The 12149-nt window shown below is 38.9% G+C and overlaps 1 protein-coding gene across 18 annotated transcripts in view; it reads right to left on the bottom strand.

The window, feature by feature from the left end:
- The window catches only part of UBR2 (ubiquitin protein ligase E3 component n-recognin 2), a 126246-nt gene that overhangs the window by 7870 nt on the left and 106227 nt on the right, over positions 1–12149 (bottom strand). For 9 of the 18 annotated variants that reach the window (XR_011530095.1, XM_070586072.1, XM_070586074.1 and 6 more), the window contains 7 exons: positions 11693–11748; positions 7315–7411; positions 6991–7058; positions 5628–5763; positions 4849–4939; positions 3401–3531; positions 2280–2388 (listed from right to left, as the gene is read on the bottom strand). Coding sequence is in view for 15 of the 18 variants with exons in the window: in XM_070586072.1 (XP_070442173.1) it covers positions 2280–2388; positions 3401–3531; positions 4849–4939; positions 5628–5763; positions 6991–7058; positions 7315–7411; positions 11693–11748 (688 nt within the window). In the remaining 3 variants the exon portion in view is untranslated. Of the gene's footprint in view, positions 1–2279; positions 2389–3398; positions 3532–3779; positions 3854–4848; positions 4958–5627; positions 5764–6990; positions 7059–7314; positions 7412–8125; positions 9225–11692; positions 11749–12149 lie in introns of those variants that run through there. The other 9 variants (XM_070586068.1, XM_070586070.1, XM_070586067.1 and 6 more) reach the window with 4 other exon arrangements.

The raw sequence follows: 12149 nt of genomic DNA, 5'->3' as shown, positions 1-12149 counted from the left end.
ATTATCCCCCTAATTTGGACACTCTGGAAAAACTAGTCTGAATTAATGACAACCTCTTATCTGGAGCTAGAATACTCATATTAAAACAATTTTTTATTGTGGTAAAATATACATAACATAAAGTTTACCATTTTAACCATTTTTAAGTATACAGTTCTGTGGCAGTAAGTACATTCACATTGCTGGGCAATTATCACCACCATCCTCCTCCAGAACTTTCTCAAATTTCCCAAATGAAATTCTGTACCACCCTTTTATTTTCTCTCTCTATAAATCTGACTACACTAGGTCCCTCATATAAGTGGAAACACAATATTTGTTCTTTTGTGACTGTCTTATTTCATTAGCATTTCTTCCAAGTTATTCCATGTTGTAGCATGTGTCAGAATTTCCTTCCTTTTTTTTTTAAGCCTTACCATTTTAACTTTTTTTTTTGAAAAGATTTAATCTTTTTCATTTTTTCTCCCAAAGCCCTCTGGTACACAGTTGTGTATTTTTTAGTTGTGGGTCCTTGTTGTGGCATGTGGGATACCAGCTTAGCATAGCTCGGTGAGTGGTGCCACGTCTGTGTCCAGGATTCAAACTGGTGAAACCCCGGGCCGCTGAAGCAGTGCGTGTGAACTTAACCACTCGGCCACGGGGCCGGCCCCATTTTAACCACTTTTAAGTAGACAGTTCTGTGGGTTATTAATATTCCACCGTTATGTGCATACTACATTGTTTATCCATTCTTCTGTTGATGGAAATTTGGGTTGTTTCCACCTTTTGATTATTGTGAATAATGCCGCTGTGAACATGAGTGTACAAGTATCTATTTGAGTCCCTGCTTTCAACACTTTTGCAACATATACCAGAAGTAGAATTGCTGGATGATATGGCAATTCGATGTTTAACTTTTTGAGGAACCACCATGCTGTTCCCTAGAGAAGCTACACCATTTTCTTTTCCTACCAGAAATGCAGATGGATTCTAATTTCTCGACATCCTCACAAACAGGTGTTATTATTGTTTGCCTTTTTTTTTTTTTAAGGAAGATTAGCGCTGAGCTAACATCTGTTGCCAATCCTCCTCTTTTTGCTGAGGAAGACTGGCCCTGAGCTAATGTCTGTTCTCATCTTCCTCTACTTTATATGTTGGATGCCTGCCACAGCCTGGCTTGACAAGTGGTGCATAGGTCCGCACCCGGGATCCAAACCGGTGAACCCCAGGACGCCAAAGTGGAATGTGCAAACATACCCGCTGCGCCACCGGGCCGGCCCCTTATTGTTTGCCTTTTTGATTATAGCCATTGTGGTTTTTTTTTTTAAGTGAATCTTTTCAGACTAATTGCATTTTTTTGTATGTGACTCAATAATAAAGAAAGCATTGTGACTGTTTTTTTTGCAGGGGAAAATTTGCCCTAGCTAACATCTGTTGTCAATCTTCCTCCTTTTTTTACTTCCTTCCCCGCTACAAAGCCCCAGTATACAGTTGTCTATAGTTGTAAGTTCTTCTGGTTCTTCTGTGTGAGCCGCTGCCACAGCATGGCTACTGACAGACAAGTGACATGGCTCTGCGCCCGGGAACTGAACCTGGGCCACTGAAGCAGAGCGTGCTGAACTCGAACCACTAGGCCACAGGGCTGGTTCCTCATTGTGGTTTTTATTTGCATTTTCCTAACAACTAGCTATGTTTAGCATGTTTTCATGTTATTTTTGGCCATCTGTATCATCTTCTTTGGAAAAAAAGTCTTTTGCTCATTTTTTAATAGGTTCCTTGCTTTTTTGTTGTTGAGATGTAGGAAATCTGGCTATATACATATTCTCTGGATATTAATCCCTTATCAGATATACGACTTGCAAATACTTTCTCCCATTCTGTGGGTAAAACAAATTTTAATCTTAACTTTGTCACTAAGTTGACATGATTGACAGGTGACTTCTCTAGATTTTAGTTTTCTCAGATATAAAGTGAAGGTATTGGACTAGATAACCTTAAGGTTTCTTTCAGTTTCAAAAATCTATGGAACAGAGTCCTGAACAAGTAAGTTAATATGAGAAAATAAAATTTCTACCGCTACTCTCCTTCCAAGCCAATCTACTCATGCTCTTTACCAGTTTGGCAAAAATCTTACCACAAAGGTAAAGCCTTAACTAAGAAGGCCTAATCATTATAGTTTGAATTACACGGATTGAATTCTGACAGGCTCACTATCTGAGAATTTTGGAAGCTATGTAATAAGCTGAAATTTCTTTCTGTATAACTATTCAATATAATGAAGAAAAGTGTATAATTATTACCTTTCAATCAGTGATTTTGTTATCTCATTATTTTCTTGAAAAAGGGAAACGAGGTTGCTTGGCAGGGAAAGATAGTTACATAAATGTTCAAAATGGCTTGCTCCAGAAACTGCAAGTGAAGGAGAAAAGAATAACGCACACAACAACTAAGAGCAGATCCCGTATGAGAGTGAGCAGCAGCAAAGTTAAAAAAAGCGAGCGTGATGAAAAAGTTCACATTTGTAGGTGCATAACCTGTAGGAAGCTAACAAGATGGCACATGGCGGGGCTCCTCAGAAAAGGATACAATTGAGAATGGAGTTGGGCAACTCCTATACCAGACTGCTCACAATTTCTTGGTGTCTCAGTTTTACCATTTGCGAAACTATTTCATGGGGTTATTTTTAAACATTAAATGACAAAAATAACATACAGGTGCTCTGGAAAAGTATAAAGCAGTACAGAAATTAAGATGATTTTATCACGAGAGATAGATTTAAACATTAACTCTAATCATTACTGTATATGATCAGGAAGTCTCAACTATATGCTATACGGTGCCCGGGCAACCAGCTGAATGGAGATGCCAGTCAACAAACTTTCAGACAGCAGCATGATATGCAGGCACCTCATGCCCTATGCCAGGCACTGGGAGACAGAGACACAGTGAACTTGCAGTCTATTTTTACACTACTTTTATGAAATGAATAAAAACTGAATACAGAAAACAACTGTGAAATAGCAAACGAATTCCTACATTAAAATCAGATTTATGAGCAATTATGGGCATTCTGAACTTTAATGCCACATGTTTCAAGTTAAAAAACACCTGAAATTGTCAGTTTTCACTTTTCAAAATTAGAAGAACCTAGTTTATGAATAACATATAATTGGACATTTTAACATCAGAAAGCAAAACTAGTGCATTTTTGTACATGTGAATAGCATTTACTGAGATCTGAATAAAATCAGACAGATACATAATTATGCATTTTATTATATAATTGTGTACATCATCATAGTCAATTATCTACGTTCTAAACTTTTAATCAGTTTTCATTTTTGTAAGTCACCTTAATTCTAAATGGCTGGAGTGAAAGACTACACAAATTTCCTATGTTTTGAAAGAGATTAGAAATTACCTTGCATCTCGGGTGGGGAAGGAACTCCATTTAAGTAATGAAAAAACAAAGCAGAACACTTCAGGAAAGGCAGGATTCCAGCTCTGACATTCCTCCACAGATGCCAGCCGGGGGGTACTTCCTTCAAGGCACTGAAAAAGAGGAAAGTGATAATTGAGAAATCTAGTAAGAAAAGGTCTTTCTAGTTACAGCACAGTGTGAAAACAGAGACAACTGCTTTTTTTGAATTGATGGTACATAGGGTTAAAAGGAGTGGGCAGCACTGATTATTACAGGGTGTCAGGTATAAATGGGCTACAGCCTCCAATGCTGTTATTAAAATTTACAGAAGTAATACAGCTACATAAAAAGAAAATTTAGAAAATAAAAAACTACCCACCATTCTAGAACTTTTTATCAGCAGGTATTACTCTGGCAAACTATTTTCATACTAATCTGTCTCAACAGTTGTAACTGTAACATATGAAATTTAAAATTAACATGTTTTTCAGAACATCATAAACCATAATTTTTACTGGAACTGTAATATTCTGAAACACATCAATCACAACCTATACCAAATTATTCCCCTGCAAGGAAACACTTAGATTGCTTTAAATTCTTTGCTAATATAAATAATAGAGTGTATATCTTAAAGCCTGAGGGATTTTTCTATATATTGAATTACTTTGCTAGTGTGGATTCTCAGAAACAGGATAACTTGGTCAAAGAATAAAAATTATGAAACTGTTCAAAAGCTACGTGAAGCTATTAGACCAAATCACGACTCCAACAATACGTGAAGTTCTAATAATTCCACTATACTTCTGCCAGTCCTGGATATTACTTTAAAAATGTATTATTATTGGGGCTGGCCTGGTGGCGTAGTGGTTAAGTTTGTGTGCTCCGCTTTGGTGGCCCGAGGTTCACAGGTTCGGATCCCGGTGCAGACCTATACGCTGCTCATCAAGCCATGCTGTGTTGGTGTCCACATACAAAATAGAGGAGGACTGGCACAGACGTTAGCTCAGGGCCAATCTTACTCAAGCAAAAAGAGGAAGATTGGCAACAGATGTTACCTCAGGGCCAATCTTCCTCACCACACACACAAAAAAAGTATTATGCCAATTTAATTTGCATTTTTAAATTCCCAGTGAGACAACATATGTTTTAGAATACACTTTCCAAAGTAAGTTCTATGTTTCCACTAGTCTGTGCCAGATCCTCTGAGCACAAAAAGGATTCCACGGCCAAATCAATGTGGGAAGCTCCGCATGTTACTCCTCTCTCAGATTTCCAATCGCATTAGTATATAAAAGTCCAGAGGAGTCCTGGACATCACTCCTCCATCTTTTTTTTAAATGTGAACAGAGAACAATTTCCCTTATGTAACAAATGAATTCCTTTTTCATGCTATCGCTTACTAATATTTGGGGAACTGCCTCTCACGTCAAGATTATGATTCTCACCTTCCTGTGCACTGCTGAAGTGTTTTATACAAAGCAAGAACTGCTGATTCTTCTTCACCAGCAGGACTCTCTTCATCCATGCCATTCTCTTCTGAAAGATAAGGAATTACTAGGGAGGGAAGAGGGCAAAAGGGGTGATTAGGCACATGTGTACGGTGATGAATGGCAATTAGTCTTAGGGGGTGAACATGACGTAATCTACACAGAAATCGAAATACAATAATGTACACCCAAAATTTATATAATGTTGTAAACCAATGTTACCTCAATTAAAAAAAAAGGAGTTATTAGTACTCTGTATTTGCCTATTAAGAGGACTGATGAGCACGTCAATTTACGCACTCAAATATATTGATACACTCACATATAATATGAAAATACTCCCACAAAACAGGGAGAAGTTAATCCCTCAGTGTGAGCACAGTATTGATCTGGATCATAACAAGGAGCCAGCAGGCTCTGGGAGAGGAAGCCAGTGTGCTTCAGGGTGCCAGAAGCAGGCTGTGAGTGAAATCAGCTAAATATAGTCTATGGTACTCAAATATTACCAAACTTAAGAAGTAAAACATAAGCAAAAACATTCACATTGCTAGGGGATTTTAACAGGAGAAAGGAATTTATTTCAAAACTTTTCACAGGAGGATAAGCAGAAAAAACAAGTAGCCTAATTATAATTCATACATTATTCTCATCCAAGCACATTTTCCTCTAATATTTTTTTTCCTTTAAACTGAGAAAACTCAAGTACTTCCTTCAAGGAGCTGACAAGAAGGAGTTACCTGTACACGAGGTAAGTAAGAGCTGGATGATGTGTGCCATGGTAACCAGACGGAAAATGTGAAGGTCCCCGGTGCCAAGGCTGGTCCCTGAGAAATCCTGACACTGCAGTGCAGGGAACGCGAGCACCAAGCCCACCTAGACACCAAACAGACGGTCAGACAGAGCCCTGCCTCTCACGGCGACGCCCATGTCCATTTTCTTCACATGACCCCCTTCTGAGCTAAGCCCCTCCCCTTAAGAAATCTTTGTTCTTAAAGGGTGCACACGTTAGAAACTCCGCCAGGATTGGCTAAATGAAGTTACTTGAGAGCTAAAGGGGTCTTGAAGGGCACTATCATTTCATTTATCCAGTGATTTCTCTCTACATAGCTTCCACCTGAAATCTTTCTAGGGAGTGAGTAGCTGAGAAAGCATGGGTTTTGGACCCACAAAGATCTAGATATAAATCCCAGGTCTTCTTATAAGCTTTTTAGACAAGTGGACACCTCTAAGCCTCAGTTTCCCTGTTGGTAAACTAGAGATAATACATACATGCTTTTAATACCTCAGTAGTAAGGATGTAAGGATGAAACAAGAATGGATGTGAAAGCAGTCAGGCACACAATAAAAGCCAGCTCTCTGTTGCCTCCTGCTGTTTGTATGGTGGTACCAGTGGTGGTGGTTTTCACAGGAGCAGTGGGAACAACAATGGCTAACATTTACTGGGGACACACTGCCCTAAGCTCTTTATAGAACGATTGTCCCACTGAGCTCCGACACAATCATATGAGGTAGGTACTAACCAACTTAAAGGTACAGAATCTGATGTCCAAAGAGATTAAGGGGATTGCACTTGGGGTTGCTGTGGGTGGTGGTGCACTCGGTGTCCTGTGTAAGGGGATCCAGTTGAGGTGGGGCCACAGTTCAGCCACCCACTGCTTGGCCAGTGGTGTGCCCTGGCCCCAGACTGCACCCGTTCAGAAGACATACCTTTCCCTAAACCGCACAAAGGGGCTGTCTGTTGCTAAGTTGTGTGACCACAGGGTTGTATCTACCCCAAAGCACTGTATGGGTCAGCAGTAGCCCTGATATTACTAGCGTTATCTTTACTTCTTTAAAGGTAAGAGCACACAGACGTTAAATTACTGACCCCAGGCACACAGCAAAGTAAGAGAGAGAGAGGATTAGGCACCCAGGTCAAGCCTCAACTAGATGCCTTAATATTTTCTTTCTGAGGCTCCTTGGAAAATAATTATATTCAGAAGTGGTAAGAAAAATTCATGGTAACTCGTCCTGTCTGCTGCTACACTACTTAGCAAGTCTAAGATAAAATTATATAGTATGATAAAGAGAACTTTCAAACACAAATTACAAGATACCCACCAATAAATGAAACATGTCAATATCTAATATGCATGGAAGGTCTCCATGGTTGTCATCAGGCACCAATGCTAAATATTTAAAGAAAAATACATTAGCACATTTCATCAACCAACATAAATATTAAATTATTTTTAAAATGCATATAATCTAGTTTAAATTTATCTTTTTGCAAGACATATATGAATTTATAAGCTAGAACTTGTACCTAAGAAAAGTTTTGCCATAACATTTCTTTGATAATGGAGAGAAGTTGCACCACTAAAACCAAAATTACAGAAGATGAGAAATTACCATAACATACATGGTACATGCATTAATACTCACATGCAAAAAGTTTACAAAAGTGTCCTTGCACCACTGAAAGTGACGCCACTGTCCAATGCGCTGCAGCAAATCTTGTTAGTGACCTAAGACAGTCATCCTGAAATGAAGAGACTGACACAATTAACGAAGAAGCCAGCATACGAAGAAGTTCTCTTCTTTCAGGAATGTTAGTTCAAAGCACAGCTAGTTGAAGCAAATCACCTCTCTCTAGATGGTGTGGAACTGAACATACAACACCTTTAATGACATGTCTCTAACATGGAATGAATGAATGAGAAATGCCTAACCTATCTCTTGCCACCATGCTGCTGGTTCCCTATCGGAAAGAAAAGGACACGTGCATCAAGACAGCCAGCCAACAACACAGACTTCCAAGAATATGAGGGAGTATTTCTCTATATTTATTCTAAAGAGATACTCAAAAATGTGGAAAACACTCCAAACATCAGGGAAACTATGTGCAAGAAGATGTGCAAATCAGGGTGTCTGCAGCCATCCAAAACTTATCGGGACTATGTAGGAACAATGAAGACTCTTGATGTAAAGCGAGGAATACTAGGAACAAAACCACAAATAAATACCAATTATAATCAAGTATAAACATGCTAATGAGAAAAGACAGATGGGTGGTAAGTTGATGAGTTTTTTCTTCCTGCTTAATTTTCTGTTTCCCAAATTTACTGTAATGTTGTTTGGTTCAATAGATATCGAGGGCCTACTATATGCTAGTCCTGGTTTTGAAGATCTTAAAATGAAAACTCACCCTCCCTCTCCTGCTCTCAAGGAGCTCACAGCCCTGGGGGTGGGAAGGGAAAGAGGAGGGGGCAGGAGACCAGTGAAAGAGGCAGTATCACAGATGAGGGACATCCCACTCACAGGACACACTTGGAGGCTTCCTAGGGGAGGCAAAGCTTGAAGAGCATCTTCCAGAGGAGGAGTCTGCTCAGGGCACTCTAGCAGAGGCAAAGGCCTGGGAACTAGGATTTGGGGACCAGCAATGAGTCTGCAAGCCTGGACCATGGATATGGGGACTGGCAGGAGGTGATAACGGAGACACAGGCTAGGAAGTTTAAGAGATATGATCAGGGTAACTTTTGGGAGGAACTCCTCTGATTACATATTAGAAAAGGGTGAGATTTAGAGTAGAAAACGCTACAATAATCTAGGCAAGATGTGATATGGGTTGAACCAAGTAAGCAGAAGTAGGAATGGAAGGAATGGGATACACATGCAGGAGACGAATTCAATAAACTCTGCTGACCAACTGGATATGAACAATCAGACCAAATGATGCATCCACTAGGACTTCCAAGTTTCTAGCTTGGTCACCCAGATGGACAGTGATGACATTAACTAAGACAGGGAACATATGAAGAAAAATTAATTTGGATTGTTCAATTTGAGGTGCCTTTAGGAGACTCAGGTGAAAAATATAAAGCAGGCAATGAGATAACAGATCTAGTTTGGAGATAAGACAGGCGGAAATCATTTGGATATAACTGAAATCACAAGCATAGATGGGGCTGACCAGGGAAGACTATCGGATGATTGAGGGTCCTGGCCCAAATTCTGGGGATTTAAAACAACACTTACAGGATGGAGGAGGGAGAACAGATTGAGAAGGAGCCTCCAGAGAAGTAGGGAGAAAACCAGGAATGTCACAGAAATCAAGAGAGAAAATGAGTTTCACAAGGAAGCAGTTAACAGAATTAAATAAATAGAAATGTCAGCACCAGCCCGGCGGCACAGCAGTTAAGTTCACACGTTCCACTTTGGTGGCCCGGGGTTCACTGGTTCGGATCCCGGGTGCGGACGTGGCACTGCTTGGCAAGCCATGCTGTGGCAGGTGTCCCACATACAAAGTGGAGGAAGATAGGCACAGATGTTAGCTCAGGGTCAGTCTTCCTCAGCTAAAAGAGGAGGATTGGAAGCAAATGTTAGCTAAGGGCTAATCTTCCTCAAAAACAAACAAATAAATGAATAGAAATGTCAAGTAAGGACTGAGAAATGCCCACTTACAATGTCAATGAGACCATCTGGTGAACTTGGTATGTGCTATTTCCAAAATATAAACAAGTGTCAGGGGTGGAAGCCAAAGTGCAGGGAGTTGAGAACTGAAGGGTAAACAAGCAATCGGAGCCAGAGTATATACCACTGTTTAAAGAAGTCTTACTGTGCATAAAATTTCTCTCTCTCAGTATGAAACAAAATTAAAAACTGCAGGTGCTGTTTCTTTATCTGTATTTAAACATTTTTCATCGCATGGTGAAACATAAAATGAAATATGCTTTAAAATGTCTTGGTCATAAAAAGGGATGAAAAAGCTAAGGTGACAGACAGAAGATAGATAACACTAAGGCAAGAGTAAGAGAAGGGATAACGGAACTGGCTTGTCCACAGAGGAAATGCCAGGAGGGAGGGAGGTAACAGAAGGACTAAGGTTCTAGAGAGGGGTTGGGGTTTAGACAATAGACAGAAGGATAAGCCCCCTTACCCTGAGGTCCCTTATCCTCTAATAGAGGAGAGGAAAGTTGGAGATGTACGTAAGTTTGAAGAGTGAAAGTCAGGAAAATAGAAGTTCACCCCTAATGGTTACATACTTAAAACATTAAATTAAAAAAACCTTTTTTTTTAAAGAATAGGCCCCATTTTATAAGGCCTGTGTAACTGTTATACCAACATCTGACAAGAACATTACAAGAAAGGAAAGTAATAGGCCAATCTCTCTTATAAACATAGATGTAAAAATCTTGGATAAAATATTAGCAAATCAAATATGATGACACATAAAAAAAAATCTACACGATCAAGTTGGAATTATTTCAGGAATGCAAGGTTGGTTTAACATGCGAAAGTTAATTAATGGAAACTGATTACACAAAATCATATTAACAGAAAAAAATAGATGTGGAAGAGTCAATATGTGCCGAAGAGGTAGTCTGAAGTATACAGAATCAAGAAAATGTATAAGAACTGCCTTAGAAACCAGAACCAATGTTCTATTCATTTGTGATTGCTTTTTCAATAATCAACATATTTATCAACTCTTATTTACTGTAGCAAAAAATATCACCATCAAGATTGATAGTCATGTCATACCATATATCATAGTCAAGACTAAGGTAAACTGGTATTCTGCCGATTTACTACAAAGATGCAATTCAGGCCAGTTTTAATACCAGAGTCTACTCTTAGATATTCCAATTTAGTAAGTCCAAAGTGGCCCAGGTAGCTATATTTTTAAAAAGCTGCAAAGAGGACTTTAATGCACAACCCCCAGCCAAGAACCTCTAACACGGGATCTATATTCCTCAAACCATTAAAAAGAGTCCTGAGACTCTAGGTGTTTGCATTGAAAATAAAAGTCAGCAGACTAACTAGTTGTGGAGTGATCACATGGAACTGTATTTATTTATTTACTTTTTTGCTCAGGAAGCATTGCACTGAGCTAACACAGGCTGCCAGGCCTCTTTTTTTTGCTTGAGGAGGATTCGCCCTGAGCTAACATCTGTGCCAATTCTCCTCTATTTTTCTGTATGTGGGACACTTCCACAGCATGGCTGGTGAGTGGAGTAGGTCCACGCCCAGGATCTGAACCTGTGAACCCGGGCCGCCAAAATGGAGTGCGTGGAACTTTAACCACTAGGCAAGGGGCTGGGCCCCTAAGCTGTATTTTTTATACTGGTTTTCATTTCTTGGTTAGGCTCTTCCATCAGTGGTTCTCAATCCTGGCTCCCAGGAAGCTTTTAAAAATATTAATGCCTGGGGCCCATCTCCAGAGACTCTGACTTAACTGACCTGTGGTAGGGCCTAGGCAGTTTTTTAAAGCCTCCAGGTGATTGTACATGAATAAAATTACATGATTTTGCTCTTAAGGGCCCTTTTATGATTGTAAATGAGCAGCAGGTAGGTATGACACTATCTGACACTAGCTACACAGTAAAAAGTAGCAAGCTTTGACTGTATATTCCTTTCTCATTCTTCTAGGCACTAAATGTACTCTGCTTTGACATTAATTTGTACTTATTTACATGTTGCTTATAAAAGGTAGTCAAATATGGTAGGGATGTGCTCTGTTTTATATTTCCAATTGTAGCATTAAACATTCAAGAACAAGCACTCTGTTTTTAGTTTTCTTCCATCTTTTCATGTGTTTAACCAAGAGCTCTGGATGAAAAGAGCTGAAGTTTACTTAAAAGAAAAATCATGAAAAATTAAACCAAACATTACTCCTTCAATATGGTTACAGAAAATGGGTTTTACTATGAAAGGACTGAACCTTGCTTAAATAACCATCTCAAGGGTTTTAAGATCAAAAAAAGCAGAACCACCAATTTCCATTCCACTAAGCTGTGAACTGAGCAAAGTGATAACTCACCAGTCTGCAAGGCAAAGGACCAAACAATGGTTTATCTTCATCACTTAAAATTCTTTCTGTAAATTAAAAATGGTTAAGAGGTTAAATTTTATGTTATGTACATTTTATCACAATTTTTTTTAAAAAAGTAAAGAAAATTCTTTCTGCAAAAAGCACAATATTGTCAGGTTTTGAAATCTTTAAGTCATTTCACAAGAATTAACTTTGGATGTAAAATAAAAAAGAAAACACATTCCCTCAACTGACAAGAAGCTATAATCACCACCAAAATGAGTTCTCTGTTGTTATGGTTAATTTATAAACTCTCAATCTAACAGTTTGTCACTATGCTAAAATTCCTGCTTCAAAGCCTTCATATTATTTCTTCATATTGTTGCCCACTTATGTCTCATTTAAATACAAGCTTCTACACATAATTAATGTCAACGTATGCTTGTGACTTAAAGAGAGACTCAAC

The sequence above is a fragment of the Equus przewalskii genome, chromosome 19 (assembly GCF_037783145.1).
Source record: "Equus przewalskii isolate Varuska chromosome 19, EquPr2, whole genome shotgun sequence".
In the NCBI taxonomy this organism is placed as follows: Eukaryota; Metazoa; Chordata; class Mammalia; order Perissodactyla; family Equidae; genus Equus; species Equus przewalskii.
The sequence above is the reverse complement of the archived record's forward strand: the minus strand, read 5'-3'. Positions and strand labels throughout refer to the sequence as shown.